At 43.4% G+C, this 17,415-nt stretch overlaps 1 protein-coding gene across 3 annotated transcripts in view; it reads right to left on the reverse strand.

Annotated features, from left to right (window-relative positions):
• The window catches only part of LOC129825058 (sodium/potassium-transporting ATPase subunit beta-1-interacting protein 2-like), a 179,607-nt gene that overhangs the window by 14,200 nt on the left and 147,992 nt on the right, over window positions 1-17,415 (reverse strand). For all 3 annotated transcript variants that reach the window (XM_055884795.1, XM_055884796.1, XM_055884797.1), the window contains exon 5: window positions 2,173-2,233. In XM_055884795.1, coding sequence (XP_055740770.1) covers window positions 2,173-2,233 — 61 coding nt within the window. The remainder of the gene's footprint in view (window positions 1-2,172; window positions 2,234-17,415) is intronic.

Here is a 17,415-nt window from a genome sequence, read left to right on the forward strand (position 1 = left end):
ATCACACAGTTATCAGAGGCAAAGCCTTCTTCTACCACCACTGGAACTTGTATATGAATCCCTATTGCTGGTGAGCAGTACTGTATGTTGGGTTGCGACAACACTAACCAGCAGTCAGGTATAATGTCAGTACACTAAAATGATTGTTAGTGTACTGACCTAGGGGAGGACCTGGGGGAGGACCTAGGGGAGCCGGCCACTCTTAATAAAGGCATGCTGCATCCAATCTTAAATTATTAACTGTGAGGCAGAGTTGCAAAGAAAAAGGCAGAGTTGCAAAGAAAAATCCATATCTCAAACTGGCCGATAAAAAGAAAAGATTAAGATGGGAAAAAGAACACAGACACTGTACAGAGGAACTCTGCCTAGAAGGCCAGCATCCCGGAGTCATCTCTCTACTGTTGACGTTGAGACTGGTGTTTTGCGTGTACTATTTAATGAAGCTGCCAGTTGAGTCCTTGTGAGGCTTCTGATTCTCGAACTAGACACTCTAATGTACTTGTCCTCTTACTCAGTTGTGCCCCGGGGCCTCCCACTCCTCTTTCTATTCTGGTTAGAGCTAGTTTGCGCTGTTCTGTGAAGGGAGTAGTACACAGCATGGTACGAGATCTTCAGTTTCTTGGCAATTTCTCGCATGGAATAGCCTTAATTTCTCAGAACAAGAGTAGACTGACGAGTTTCAGAAGAAAGTTCTTTGTCTCTGGCCATTTTGAGCCTGTAATCGAACCCACAAATGCTGATGATACTCAACTAGTCTAAAGAAGGCCAGTTTTATTGCTTCTTTAAATCAGGACAACAGTTTTCAGCTGTGATAACATAATTGCAAAAGGGTTTTCTAATGATCGATTAGCCTTTTAAAATGATAAACTTGGATTAGCTAACACAACGTGCCATTGGAACACAGGAGTGATGGTTGCTGATAATGGGCCTCTGTACGCCTATGTAGATATTCTATTAAAAAAATGTGCCCTTTCCAGCTACAATAGTCATTTACAACATTAACAATGTCTACACTGTATTTCTGATAAATTTGACGTTCTTTTAACTGCAGAAAAAATTTGCTTTTCTTTCAAAAACAATGACATTTCTAAGTGACCCCAACATTTTGAACGGTAGTGTAGTCAAAAATGTTCTGTAACGATAGAGTAGGCATGTACAGTGTGCAATCATGTACAATCGCCTCATGTGACCCCCCCCTCTCTCTTTCTCGCTCTCTATCCCCTCTCATTCCTTCTTTCTCTTTATGGCTGCTGCTTGGTGACGAATATTGCAAATGGAGAGAATGCAATAGAGATTGCTAAAAACTAAATGGTATTGATCTAGCATGCCGGGGTAGTTGGCAAATGCATTCTTTCCAGCACATACTATGTTTCCAAAGCAAGAAGGGTAACAAGGAGAACTAGCACATGTCTTGGGGCAATCAATATTCATTTGTAAATGACGATAACACAAAAAGTAATTCCTGTCCCAATATGTGTTTTGCTTTCTAATCTTGTGTAAAAGAGGCAGTGGCCAAAGAGAATAATTCATGCATCTTGGAGCAAGGTAATTGGACTTTTAAATGTAAATGTTTGCTGGTGTACTAAACTTGGCTAAATCTAAAGATCCTACCAGAAGAGTAATGTCCATGCCAATGCTCGGTTATTCGAGTAAAATTAAGTACTCTGTAAATGCAGGAATACAGAGATGTCAGCCTTGAGCCAGACATACTGTATATGTTTACCTGGACGTAAAATAATTTGTTATATATTATATCATGGAGCGAGTCCAGGAAAATGGCTCATTAGTACTGTCGTAGCAAAACATCCGTAACTGGAGTTATGTGATTGGTCAGGTAAAGCTTATGAATAAAAGGTGTGCGTTTCACTTGCCACATTCATGTCATGTCGGAAACTCTGAAATTTGCGACTTGCTTACTCTTTGTAGAAAGATGATACCCGAGTTTCCCACTTGGGAATGATCAGAATTAACCAACACGCAAATAACTTATGTTCATTTTAACTCTGAGTTTCCGACATGACGTGAACGGGCAACCTCCGACATGAGGTGAGATGGCACTGAGTCATCATTATAACAAGCAGAGGGAAATGATAATCGCCTTTAAATGTGTGACTGTAGGAATCAGGTATATTTCTCCTAGATCTACAATATTCGTTGAAAGGCAATACTCACAGCTGTCTTCCTCTTCTGAGATGAGCTTCACCACATAACAGGCATAGATGAACCCAACAAGCTGCAAAAGAGAAATGAGGAAAGTTAAGTTAGTCTGCAGTTGTGAGTTATGACATTTTACAGTGAGAAAGGGACTAATTAGAATAGCACAATCAGTGGAGGAAACATAGATTTTTGGATCCATGCCTTCAAGAGCTGCAGAGAGCTACAAAAGAATATTGGTGGGAAAATATGAGCCACCGGTGATACAAAATGGGAACAAGATAGAGATCAGAAGAGCATCTCCAAGTGGAAAACATTCTGTGTTGAGGAAACAGGTGTTAGCATCTAATCTAATACCATCTAACGCTATCTGTGCTGAGGGAACAGGTGTTAGTACAGCATATAATGCATCACTCTGCTCTAGGAAATGGGTCATATAGAGAGGAAGAGAGACGACAACAGAAAAAGAGAGAAAAAAGAAACCTTGCATCGTTAATGGAAAAACATGGTTTAAGATACATTCCACAATTATTATTTTTTTTAAATGGTCGGGGGCTAATAATGTGGGTTTGGCGGTTCTTAATAAGTCTGTATTTAAAATGAGTCACCTAATATAATGATTAAGTGGATTAAGGGTAACAATGGAAAGCCAGGCGAACATAGGAAATGTAATTGAAGGCTTATCCAAAGTACAACACAGTAGTATAGTACATATCCCTGCTCTAGGCACGAATACAACTCAGAACAACACAACCATATTACTCTCTTTCCCCGCTCTTCCTTAGGCCTGTAATTTCATAGACCAGCTATTGGAGGTCTCTGATTGGATTGCGCGATACAGATGTTGGGGGTCAGACTGAGGTCAGCGTGTAAGTGGAGAGGAATGGACATTCTCAATGTAACAGAGGATTCAGTTAGACAGGAGGCCATGCACGAGACAGCACTATCGATACCCATGTGGATAATGGGTGTGCCATCCTCATATTCAGGCGCTGTCTAGAGTCCAAGGGTCATGCTGGCATGCAACCAACAGTGTGTGCATTGAGCTTCATCATAGTGGCCCCTACCATGATGGAGAGTTTAGCCAACATGGCTTTTTTAAATAATCTGTGTTTCTCGTTTAATCAGATCATTTAACTAAATGCATAAAGTCACAGTAAGCTATTTTGTATTTCATTTCTACCCCGCCCTGCCCGATAAACAGACACAGTTGTTAAACCACAGATTTAAAATTCCAGGAATATTTCAAGGTCTTGCCCTCATTTACTCTAAATAATGTGGCGCTCCCTTCCTCCCTCTCTCCCCCTGCTCTGTCTCTGTAGCTGGCTTCCTCCCCCTGCTCTGTCTCTGTAGCTGGCTTCCTCCCACTCCTCTGTCTCTGTAGCTGGCTTCCTCCCCCTCTCCCCCTCCTCTGTCTCTGTAGCTGGCTTCCTCCCCCTGCTCTGTCTCTGTAGCTGGCTTCCTCCCCCTGCTCTGTCTCTGTAGCTGGCTTCCTCCCCCTCTCCCCCTGCTCTGTCTCTGTAGCTGGCTTCCTCACCCTCTCCCCCTGCTCTGTCTCTGTAGCTGGCTTCCTCCCCCTCTCCCCCTCCTCTGTCTCTGTAGCTGGCTGGGAGCACAGGCCAACACTCACACAGATGCAATACATCTCCAGACTGGGCCATTTGCATAATACTGTGCCCTGATGTGAAGGACACATGCCACACACGATCCGGGCCCCGCCACTCACACAATACACTGCACACTTTACCCATTAGGGGCACTGAGAAGGTGAGACAAAGGAGCTGTTTTTTGTTTCTCGCATGGGCGTTATTATCAGACAGAAACACAAGACACACACACACACACACACACACACACACACACACACACACACACACACACACACACACACACACACACACACACACACACACACACACACACACACACACACACACACACACACACACACACACACACACACACACACACACACACACAAAGCTCCTCTGATTACCCAATGGCATCTCGTTTTGAACCGTGTCACAGGGCGTAAACCTGATTTGTCTCCTGTAAATAGAGGAGGGTATTCTTATGATAAAGGCTCCTTTATACACAAACCGTTCTACTCCGTAGGAAATACCACTGTGACGATGACTCCCGATGGTAGGTTAAAATTAGATTCTATACATCTGAATAATACATGCAGAGTTACTGAGGAAACCATTAATAATTGAGAATAAGTCTGGGAGCATGATTGATCTCACCGCAAGTATTATGAAGCCGCGTCTCCTCAGAATAAACAAAGACACACAACACCGCCATTCTCTATTGTCTGGGTGGGAGTCAGACACACATCTATACTACATAGCTTCATAACCATCACTTTCAAAAAGCAGCTTTGCCCAGTTGACTTTGAATATGACTGATTGCATTACTGTTCAAAGGCTGATTGAATCAGGAGCCTTATAAATGAATAGTCTCCTATGTTGTGCAGCTGATAGCCACAACACTGAATAAGTGGCATGTTTTGCACGGGTGCGATAGCGATCACATGTTGGCCTTATTATAGTTGGAGGGTGCTGTTGAACGCATGGATCACATGCACATCACTGCTCAAAGGTCAAGGAGTGCTGAGGTAGAGGACACTTTCAATATATGTGCAGCACTTGTGAAATTCAACAGGCATGACAATGCAATGTACTGTAGTAGGAGAGTGGTTTCAAAACGGTCCCATTCATTCTGAATGCACCAATTCAGTCAGGGAGAAATTGACTAGAAACATTCTCCAGCATTAGAAATATATATTTTTAAAGGGTTTCATTTTGGTTGTTAGAAAACAAATTCCTACTATGGCTATTGCATTTTGGAAACTAGATAAGGCCAGACAAAATTGATTCACTGTTTAACGGATTTTCCCCCCCAAAAAGTGAGGCAAGCGAGCGAAACAATAAATAAAAAAGGACTAAGGAGTAACAGTACTTTACCACATTGTCCTAGGCTATATGGACATGAACAACAGGCGAAATATTCAATTTTAGACTGATTTTCAGATTATTATTATAAATACACAAATTAATATTAATCAACATTATTCACATAGGATGTATAATAGAATGTAATATTCATATCCAAACATTAATCGACTTAATTGTATAGCCTAATACATTCAAGAATGACTGACAATAAATAATTGTAATCAAATGAAAATGTTGATGCTAAAAATTAGTTCATTACCTGAATGTATCTCTATAGCCTAGGCGTCAACAAAATATGCATACATAGATGATTAGGCCTCTCATAGACCAGGCCATGTAGAAAGAGGGTCAATCAAGTTAGGTCTGCCAAATTAATGTAGCACTGGAAAAAAATACATAAATCCAGCCACAGAGTACAATCTTTAATCATAATCTTTTTGTTTGTTTATAACATGCACAATTAGAAGCATCAATCCACAGTTGAAGTCAGAAGTTTACATACACCTTAGCCAAATACATTCCAACTCAGTTTTTCACAATTCTGACATTTAATCCTAGGAAAAATTCCCAGTCTTAGGTCAGTTAGGATCACCACATTATTTTAAGAATGTGAAATGTCAGAATAATAGTAGAGAGAATGATTTAATTCAGCTTTTATTTCTTTCATCACATTCCCAGTGGGTCAGAAGTTAACCTGTTTGGGCTGCAGGGGCAGTATTGAGTAGCCGGATAAAAGGTGCCCATTTCAAACGGCCTCGTACTCAATTCTTGCTCGTACAGTATGCATATTATTATTACTATTAGATAGAAAACACTCTCTAGTTTCTAAAACCGTTTGAATTATATCTGTGAGTAAAACAGAACTCATTTTGCAGCAAACTTCCTGACAGGAAGTGGAAAATCTGAAATCGATGCTCTGTTCTAGGGCCTGCCTATTAATATCCTTGATATTTATTAGTATAGATGCACTTCATACGTCTTCCACTAGATGTCGACAGGCAGTGAGAGAAGAAATGGAGTGAGTAACTTGATCTGGGGTCGAACAAAAGCTCTTTGTATGACGTGTCACCAGTTTCCTGTTTTCTGGAGAGCGCGTGAAGGGACCTGGTTTTGCCTTCTGATAAGCTGTCGTTATGGACGACTAATATCTCCGGCTTTGATTTTATTTGATATATGTGACAATATCATCGTAAAGTATGTTTTTTCAATATAGTTTTACTAGATTATTGAAATATTTTCGGGACGTTAGGCGTGTTGCGTTGTGTGCCTTTGTTCAGGAAAGAGAGCTTCGTGCTACTTTGCTAGCTTTCCGTGCTAATTGACTGGAGAAGAGGACATTCTAAATCCAAACAACGATTGTTCCCGACAAAGGACCCCTTGTACAACATTCTGATGAAAGATCATCAAAAGTAGGACCCATTTCATGATGCTATTTCATATATCTGTCGAACATGTTGTACTAGTCGTTTGCGCCCAGATTTTGGGTACTCTCTCGCTATACCTAAGCTGGATGTCGTAATGAAGTTATTTTTAGAATTCTAACACGGCGATTGCATTAAGAACTAGTGTATCTATCATTTCCTATACAACATGTATTTTCTAGTAACGTTTATGAATAGTTATTTGGTCAGAATAGTTGGAGTGTCATAAAAATATCCGCACATTCTGGGAAAAAGATGCTACGTTAGCACAATGTATAACCACTGATTTCAGCTCTTTATATGCACATTTTCGAACAAAACATAAGTGTATGTATAACCTGATGTTATAGGACTGTCATCTGATGAAGCTTATCAAGGTTAGTCAAAAATTATATATCTTTTGCTGGTTTATTCGCTATCGCTAACGTGCCTATTGCTATCGCTAACGTGCCTTGATGAATGAATGCGGTAGTGTGGTAGGCTATTGTAGTAAGCTAATATAATGCTATATTGTGTTTTCGCTGTAAAACACTTAAAAAATCGAAAATATTGGCTGGATTCACAAGATGTTTGTCTTTAATTTGCTATACACCATCGATTTTTCAGAAATGTTTTATGATGAGTATTTAGGTATTTGACGTTGGTGTCTGTAATTACTCTGGCTGCTTCGGTCCTATTTGTGACGGTAGCTGTGATGGTAGCTGCAATGTAAAACTGATTTATACCTCAAATATGCACATTTTTCGAACAAAACATAGATTTATTGTATAACATGTTACAAGACTGTCATCTGATGAAGTTGTTTCTTGGTTAGTTTGGTTGGTTCTTGGTTAGTTAGGTTGGCTTTGTGCATGCTACCTGTGCTGTGAAAAATGTCTGTCCTTTTTTGTATTTGGTGGTGAGCTAACATAAATATATGTGGTGTTTTCGCTGTAAAACATTTAAAAAATCGGACATGTTGGCTGGATTCACAAGATGTTTATCTTTCATATGCTGTATTGGACTTGTTAATGTGTGAAAGTTAAATATTTCTAAAAAATATATTTGGAATTTCACGCCCTGCACTTGAAGTGGCTGTTGTCATATTGTGCCCGGCTTCGGGCTTGTAGCCCAAAGAAGTTAACAACTCAATTAATATTTGGTAGCATTGCCTTTAAATTGTTTAACTTGGGTCAAACGTTTCGGGTAGCCTTCCACAAGCTTCCCACATTAAGCTTGAATTATGAATTTTGGCCCATTCTTCCTGACAGAGCTGGTGTAACTGAGTCAGGTTTGTAGGCCTCCTTGTTCGCACACACTTATTCAGTTCTGCCCACACATTTTCTATGGGATTGAGGTCAGGGCTTTGTGATGGCCACTCTAATACCTTGACTTTGTTGTCCTTAAGTCATTTTGCCACAACTTTGGAAGTATGCTTGAGGTCATTGTCCATTTGGAAGACCCATTTGCGACCAAGCTTTAACTTCCTGACTGATGTCTTGAGATGTTGCTTCAATATATCCACATAATTTTCCTTTATCATGATGCCATCTATTTTGTGAAGTGCACCAGTCCCTCCTGCAGCAAAGCACATCCACAACATGATGCTGCCACCCCTGTGCGTCACGGTTGGGATGGTGTTCTTCGGCTTGCAAGCATCCCCCTTTTTCCTCCAAACATAACAATGGTCATAATGGCCAAACAGTGCTGTTTTTGTTTCATCAGACCAGAGGACATTTCTCAAAAAAGTACGATCTTTGTCCCCATGTGTAATTGCAAACCGTAGTCTGACTTTTTTAATGGCGGTTTTGGAGCAGTGGCTTCTTCCTTGCTGAGCGGCCTTTCAGGTTATGTCGATATAGGACTCGTTTTACTGTGGATATAGATAATTTTGTACCTGTTTCCTCCAGCATCTTCACAAGGTCCTTTTTGCTGTTGTTCTGTGATTGATTTGCACTTTTCACACCAAAGTACGTTCATCTCTAGGAGACAGAAGGCGTCTCCTTCCTGAGCGGTATGACGGCTACGTGGTCCCATGGTGTTTATACCTGCGTACTATTGTTTGTACAAATGAACGTGGTACCTTCAGGCGTATGGAAATTGCTCCCAAGGATGAATTAGACTTGTGGAGGTCTACAATTGTTTTTCTAAGGTCTTGGCTGATATCTTTTGATTTCCCCATGATGTCAAGCAAAGAGGCACTGAGTTTGAAGGTAGGCCTTGAAATACATCCACAGGTACACCTCCAATTGACTCAAATTATGTCAATTGGCCTATCAGAAGCTTCTAAAGCCATGACATAATTTTCTGGAATTTTCCAAGCTGTTTAAAGGTACAGTCAACTTAGTGTCACGTTCCTGACCTGTTTCTGTTAGTTTTTTATGTGGTAGTTGGTCAGGACGTGAGTTTGGGTGGGCAGTCTATGTTTTCTGTTTCTATGTTTATTTAAGGATTGCCTGGTATGGCTCTCAATTAGAGGCAGGTGTTTGGCGTTTCCTCTAATTGAGAGTCATATTAAGGTAGGTGTTTTCACACTGTTTGTGGTGGGTGGTTGTCTCCTGTGTCTGTGTATGTCGTTGCGCCACATGGGACTGTTTCGGTTTTGTTTGTTCGTTCGTTTTATGTAGGCAGTTTTCATGTTCATGCGTTCTTCGTGTTTCATGTGAGTTCGTCGTTCAGGTCTGTCTACATCGTTTATTTGTTTTGTAACTTCAAGTGTTCGTTCGTGTTTTCTGTTTTGTTTAATTAAACATCATGTCATATTCAAACGCTGCGTTTTGGTCGAATCCCTGCTCCTCCTCTTCGGATGAAGCTGTTACAGAACCACCCACCTATATACGACCAAGCAGCTTGGGGGAGCGCAACAAAAGAACCAGGACTCGTGGACATGGGAGGAGATATTGGATGGTAAGGGACCCTGGGCTCAACCGGGAGAATATCGCCGCCCCAAAGCTGAGCTGGAGGCAGCGAAAGCAGAGAGGCGGCGATATGAGGAGCTAGCTCGGAGGCAGGAAAAGGATCTGGGCTACACTACGTGGGAGGAGATCGACAGGTGGGCGATCAACCCAGGGCGAGTGCCGGAGCCCGCCTGGGATTCTCTGGCGCAGTGCGAGGAGGGATACCGGCGTATGGAGGCAGCACGACGACGCGGTAGGAAGCCTGTGAGAAAACCCCAAAAATATCTTGGGGGGGGGGCTTAAAGGGAGAGTGGCGAAGTCAGGTAGGAAACCTGCGCCTACTCCCCTTACCGTGGAGAGCGAGAGTACGGGCAGACACCGTGTTACGAAGTAGAGCGCACGGTGTCTCCTGTACGTGTGCATAGCCCGGTGCGGGTTATTCCACCTCCCCGCACTGGCAGGGCTAGATTGAGTATTGAGCCGGATGTCATGAAGCCGGCCCTACATATCTGGCCACCAGTGCGTCTCCTCAGGCCGGCTTACATGGCACCAGCCTTACGCATGGTGTCCCCGGTTCGCCTACATAGCCCGGTGCGGGTTATTCCACCTCCCCGCACTGGTCGGGCAACGGGGAGCATTCAACCAGGTAAGGTTGGGCAGGCTCGGTCCTCAAGGGAGCCAGTACGCCTACACGGTCCGGTATTTCCGGCGCCACCTTCCTGTTCCAGCCCAGTACCACCAGTGCCTACACTACGCACCAGGCTTCCAGTGCGTTTCCAGAGCCCTGTTCCTCCTCCACGCACTCTCCCTATGGTGCGTGTCTCCAGCCCAGTGCCTCCAGTTCCGGCACCACGCACTAAGCCACCTGTGCGTCTCCAGAGCCCTGTACGCACTGTTCCTTCTCCCCGCACTCGCCCTGATGTGCGTGCCCTCAGCACGGTACCTCCAGTTCCGGTACCACGCACCAGGCCTATAGTGCGCATTGAGAGTCCAGTGTGCCCTGTTGTTGTTCCCCGCACTAGCCTGAAGGTGCGTGTCCTTAGCCTGGTGCCTCCAGTTCCGGCACCACGCACCAGGGCTACAGTGCGCCTCATCCGGCCAGAGCCATCCGTCTCCCCAGCGCCATCTGAGCCATCCGTCTCCCCAGCGCCGTCTGAGCCATCCGTCTCCCCAGCGCCGTCTGAGCCATCCGTCTCCCCAGCGCCGTCTGAGCCATCCGTCTCCCCAGCGCCGTCTGAGCCATCCTTCTCCCCAGCGCCGTCTGAGCCATCCGTCTGCCCAGTGCCGTCTGAGCCATCCGTCTGTCCCGAGCCATTAGAGCCGCCCGTCTGTCCCGAGCCGTTAGAGCCGTTAGTCAGTCAGGAGCCGCTAGAGCCATTTGTCAGTCAGGATCTGCCGGAGCCGCCAACCAGACAGGATCTGCCAGAGCCGCCAACCAGACAGGATCTGCCAGAGCCGCCAACCAGACAGGATCTGCCAGAGCCGCCAACCAGCCATGAGCGTCCAGAGCCGTCAGCCAGCCATGAGCGTCCAGAGCCGTCAGCCAGCCATGAGCGTCCAGAGCCGTCAGCCAGCCATGAGCGTCCAGAGCCGTCAGCCAGCCATGAGCGTCCAGAGCCGTCAGCCAGCCATGAGCGTCCAGAGCCGTCAGCCAGCCATGAGCGTCCAGAGCCGTCAGCCAGCCATGAGCGTCCAGATCCGTCAGCCAGTCATGAGCTGTCCATCAGCCCAGAGTGGCTATTTATCCAGAACTGCCCCTCAGTCCAGAGCTGTCTCTCTGTCCGGAGCTGCCCTTCAGTCCGGAGTTGCCCCTCTATCCTGAGCTACCTCTCTATCCTGAGCTACCTCTCTATCCTGAGCTATCCCTCTGTCCTGAGCTATCCCTCTGTCCTGAGCTACCTCTCTATCCTGGTGCTGCCCCTTGTATCGATGTTACCCAAGAAATTAAGTGGGTGGAATAGGAGGGTGGTCAGTCGTAGGGGGAAACGTAAGCTGGGATTGACTATGGTGGGGTGGGGACCTCGCCCAGAGCCTGAGCCACCACCGTGGTCAGATGCCCACCCAGACCCTCCCCTAAACTTTGTGCTGGTGCGCCCGGAGTTCGCACCTTAAGGGGGGGGGGGGGGGTTATGTCACGTTCCTGACCTGTTTCTGTTAGTTTTTTATGTGGTAGTTGGTCAGGGCGTGAGTTTGGGTGGGCAGTCTATGTTTTCTGTTTCTATGTTTGTTTAAGGGTTGCCTGGTATGGCTCTCAATTAGAGGCAGGTGTTTGGCGTTTCCTCTAATTGAGAGTCTTAAGGTAGGTGTTTTCACACTGTTTGTGGTGGGTGGTTGTCTCCTGTGTCTGTGTATGTCGTTGCGCCACATGGGACTGTTTCGGTTTTGTTTGTTCGTTCGTTTTATGTAGGCAGTTTTCATGTTCATGCGTTCTTCGTGTTTCATGTGAGTTTGTTGTTCAGGTCTGTCTACATCGTTTATTTGTTTTGTAACTTCAAGTGTTCGTTCGTGTTTCTGTTTTGTTTAATTAAACATCATGTCATATTCAAACGCTGCGTTTTGGTCGAATCCCTGCTCCTCCTCTTCGGATGAAGAGGAGGAGGAAAGCCGTTACACTTAGTGTTTGCAAACTTCTGACCCACTGGAATTGTGATACAGTGAATTATAAGTGAAATAATCTGTCTGTAAAAAATTGTTGGAAAAATTGTATATATACAGTTGTATACACAGTTGAAGTCGGAAGTTTACATACACTTAGGTTGGAGTCATTAAAAGTCATTTTTCAACCACTCCACAAATTTCTTGTTAGCAATCTATAGTTTTGGCAAGTCAGGTAGGACATCTACTTTGTGCATGACACAAGTAATTTTTGTCTGTAAATTGTAAAATTAAAAAGTAAAATTGTCTGTAAACAATTGTTGGACAATTTTTCCAACAATTTTTTCCTCCCTTCAGCAGCTTCCACTGCTATACAAAGTCTACAGATGTGAGCATGCTACTGCATGTGTTTCAATCCTGGATATTGGCTTTTCACCTACCCCTGCATCTCACTTCCAACACCTCACATTTGACTATCTATAGTATTATAATCAGATATTTTACTTCACCCAACCATGTTAGAGATCGGCAGGGAAAACATAACTTCAAAGGTCCTTCATACAATTATTGATGTGGAGGACATTTCCCAGCTAACATATTTCCTCATAAAAAGTGGACACAATCCTGTAGTTTAATCCATTTTCAGGTGCTGATGTGGCATCACTCAACCTATTTCTGTCTCAGTGTAGACTCCCATTTCAAACTGTGAGCGGCTCACTTTGTGCAAAAGGTAATTCACATGTCCTTGACTCCATCCTCCTGTGTTCCTTGGCTCGCTGCGGGTGACTTTGCTCCTTAACGTTTATAGACGGGGCAGAGCTGCGTACCATGCCAACAACTGGTTATTTGCAGCCACATCTCACGGCTTTCACCAGCAAACAGACTTTCAGTGGAACCTTAGCTTTTTACTGGGGTTGTATCCCCAGGAAATGGAAGCAAGCTACAACACACCAAGGGCAAACATCTAAGTACATTGACTCCATTAAACCTTTTAAATAGGACAACTGCTGGCATACAGACCCTTGTAAAACCAGACCTGGCTCAGGGAAATGCTGATTGTATATATTTTGGGGCATTTACAGAGTACGCTAAAGGTTCAATGTGTGTTTTATTACTCATCACAATAAAGCCAAATGGCATTTCAGCAGTTCCTATAAAATGGTGCTTTCTGTTGGCCACATATCAGAGCGGTTGGGGGTAGATGCTGTGGATGGCAAGCTGATGCATCACTCTAAATGAGGTACTGCATACACTGTGGGTAATACTGCACAGGCAGGTTGAGGACAAGTGAAAGCCTCGCTGAAATGTTTCCCTAGTATTTAACCCCATACCGAGAAGAAAAGACTGGAGAACATTTGGAAAATGGGCCCTGAGCAATGTATTCAGGATTCATGATAATTCAATGATGGCAAAGCATCACCCCTCACACATTCACAATCATCAAAGACAGTTTAATCTGCACAGTATGCAGTAAGAAAGAGGCGGCAGGTAGCCTAGTGGTTAGAGCGTTGGGCCAGTAACCCGAAAGGTTGCTGGATCAAATCCCCGAGCTGACAAGATAAAAATCTCTCCTTCTGCCCCTGAACAAGGCAGTTAACACACTGTTCCTGGTAGGCTGTCGTTGTAAATAAGAGTGTTCTTAACTGACTTGCCTAGTTAAATAAGAAGAATAACCCAATAATTCTACTGTTATTCTAATGTAAGACTACACTCATTAGTGAATGTCTCCTGGTGAAACTTTTTATATATTGATACATCAGTGTATCATTGTTTGACAGTGAATTTTTGAATCCTTAAAAAAATAAGATATCGAAGAATTCATTAGGTTCCATTTAATGTAGATAGAACTTTCAGACATTCAGCTGTGAGCTGGGACCATTCTTTCGGTGTAATTACAATAAACTTCTGTGTCTTCAATAATCTGCCAACCTTAGAGCAGAAAGCAATTCAGTTCTCTTCATTCTAATCCTCCTTGGGCGACCTACCGGGCTCTTCATCTGAATTAGTCTCCCTGCAGAAGAAGGAGAGGCTCCACAGCAAAGACCTCCTGAGCTTGTGCTGTGTGAGTTCCACATTGACGTTGGTCTTGTTAGGTAGCTAAATTAACCGTTTACTTCCTTAATCATGGCCAAGGGCCAAGCTCATTGACTTCTCTATTGAGTCTTCGGCTGGTGGGCATCATTTTGTAAGAGGAGTGGAGGAAAAGTGGTCAAAGGAAAGATTTATATACTATAGGCTGTAACGCAAATCATTGTACATAATGAAGGAGGAGAGCATCCTATTCCATATATAGTGCACTACTTTTGACCAGCCCCTGATCAAAAGTAATGGACTATAGGGAATATTGTGCCATTTGGGAAACAGACATACTCCTTTCCTAATTTGTGTGATTAGAAATGCATTTTGTAATCAATACGAGTGGTTCAATAATCAAATGCTTGTAATTGAAAAAGTGAAAATTGGATGCTAAAAATGGCAAACCTCTCCAATAAATTAGACAAATTTTCTTGCTGAATCATTAATGCTCTCAAACGAGTTTACTTCTTGAATATTTGGCCGCAGTTTGCCAGAAAGAGGATGACAGGATGAATAGAAAAGAAACTTGCCTGAAAGAGTTTTGAGAAATTGAAACATGACATATTTTAAGTAAGAAGATATCTCACACACAAAGTAAGGAGAGATTCCATCAAACCAGATCAATCTGTCACAGTGCATATGTTCCAGGAGCCCTAAAATATTCACCTTTTTACTCTCAATGAAGCCTGACGGTAAGTACACATAGATCTATGTGGCAGAAAATGTATCTTGCCCTGTACCCCAGACAAATCATGGAAAACTAACATAATGCAAATGAAAGTAAAATGACTAAGCAACAGGCAATCAATTTTAAGCCGCTAGATAAAAAAATACATGAATATGAAGGATTATTCAACATTAGTCGGAATCTCTTGCCCAAACCTGGTAATGTAATTATGAAATATGCACATTTAGCAGAATCACTGAATGTTGAAAGAGTAGGTGGTTTTAACACATCCACTCTACTGAAAGGTCACATTTATTAAGTCATTCCCTAAAGAAATCATTGATAATGATCTTTAACGATATTATATGCCCTGTATGGCTACCCTGATATTTCTAGGGAATCCAAAGAGATAAATCAATGCATTGTACTGAGAGAGCTCTTTTACTCCAGGATAGCTGTTGCATTGTCCCAGTGGTACCAAATGATCAGAAATGAGACAGAAGTCTTCTTTTCCTGTGAGAATACTGTGATTCTTCAACGACATTCATCAGACCCAATTTTCCACTTTCACAATTGAGAAGGCACTTAACCATAGAGGAGAATGAGTCACTTTTTGACATAGCAATGTTACAGCACAATAAACACATGGGTGGTGCTTCCCTCCCACTCTCTTCTCTCCTCAAACACACAGAGATGGTTGTGAAGTGTTTGACCATTATTTCCCTCTTACAGTTTCCCATTTCCTTTATACTTCAGAGAGACATGTTTAAAGTCCCACCAGCCAGGCTAACATACCATGGCCAGATAGGATGGAATTGAGAAATCGCTTCCATTATCGCATATTTCTATTTGCTGTGCACTCCTGTTGACAAAGAGTCAAGATTGAAACGAGAACCCTTCGACTCTGTTCAATAGGCTGGTTACGTGACATGGTTGTTGCATGCATGTTGACTGACAGAAGGTTAAGGTGGAATGACCTTTACTGGGTTTGCACTGCTTGGTACACTACCCACACAGGAAAGGACTATTTGTTCTCACTGTCACCGGTCAGGGTTACAGGTATGGGTCTCGAGTAGACCATTAAAGGTACATTCCATATCCTTCTATCTATATTGATGCTGCTTCCACACATACCCACACACAACTACAGTATTAAATTGATGGAAGCGACCCAAGGTGGGTTAGCTGATGTGTTTTACCTCAGGCAAAGCATCTCAACATAGACAACTCTGCTTAATTGGTTCTGGTCTTATTGGCTAACCTTATTGGCTTTGCAGAGATACTTTCCTTCACTTGATAATCATTCATTATGTGGCCCTTAGCTCCCATATCCATTGTCCAGGGATTGATTGCTTGCTGTAAAAGCCAACTCTGAGCTAGGAGCATAATTGCTCTTTGTTTACTATAATGCATTCAGACATCTCCCCATTGATCTAGAACAAAATACTGTTTGAATACCAAGCCGACCTAGCCTTTGTAATGTACTGAGCCTTGAGAACCTTGAGTAGAGGCTTGTTTTCTATTCTAAGCGTCAACTCTCCAAATTAATGGCAAGCCAGCTAATATCGGTCTGCCAAGAAGATGGTAAAGCTGATGGTAGTTTTGACCTCTATGCAAAGAGGGGAATGCAAACAAATCCTTTGCAAGGTAGTCGGAGATGCTCAATATACGCCTGACTATCAGTATATTTCTAATTGTAAAAGTCTGATGCACCCATGTGAAGCTTGATAGATTTTATTTATAGATGTCCCATCTTTTCTCCTAAATATGAGGGTCATGGTGAAAAATTGGGAGGTCATAAGTCACTTGGTGTACGGCCTGCGTGACTTCCTGATAATTGGTTTTGTGACCTCCCAAAGCCCTCAAGGAGTGAGTAATGGCCATTTTATAACACGTCAGAGATATTTTCTTTCCCTGACGAGGCATAACGGATTGAAGTGAAAGGTGCCATCCTGACAAACGTTGTGACACACAACGGGATTTAAAGATCAACACAGTGGGAAGGGAGGAGAGAAGGGTGGGAAGAGAGGAGATCGAAGAGAGAGCAGGACTTGTATTAGGCACTGGAGGGATAACACAGGAAGTGTGTGACAGAGGCAGGGTCAAATGCCGTCTTAACACTAGTCGATTATCTCAACATAATTCAACACATTATGAACATGTGTCAGCACACTGTCGTCGCCATTTTTCATACACCGAGGCTGTTTGCTCTTTAGCCAAACACAATATATACCTATTGTGACAGCGGAGAGCTTACAAATAATCTGGCCCTTGTCAAGACGTACGAGGATGAGCTGAACGTCTCTACAGTGTATCCTACATGTCACAATGATAGACAGCTATTTCTTATTACTCTGACAATGTTGTGTCGTGACCGAGGCTGTAGGCTGCTACTAACACAGTGTCAGTGTGTCACTACAACGCTTTACCACGGACAAAACTTTGAGATTTAAAAATTGAATGGCAGTTGAGGTCTTTAAGACCAGTGTTTCTATGCATTTCAGACAATGTCTGTGTGTGTGGTGGGGGGGGGGGGGGGGGGGGGGGGGTTGAAGCCACCATTTATTCAAATGACAGCCCCAGCCGCATCAGTGCAGCGCTAGCTCGCCCTTTTTGTCCACTGGTAACAATCACCTCAGTGGTGTGGAGGGAGACTGATCATCTCCAGC

Source organism: Salvelinus fontinalis, chromosome 27 (assembly GCF_029448725.1).
Source record: "Salvelinus fontinalis isolate EN_2023a chromosome 27, ASM2944872v1, whole genome shotgun sequence".
In the NCBI taxonomy this organism is placed as follows: domain Eukaryota; kingdom Metazoa; phylum Chordata; class Actinopteri; order Salmoniformes; family Salmonidae; genus Salvelinus; species Salvelinus fontinalis.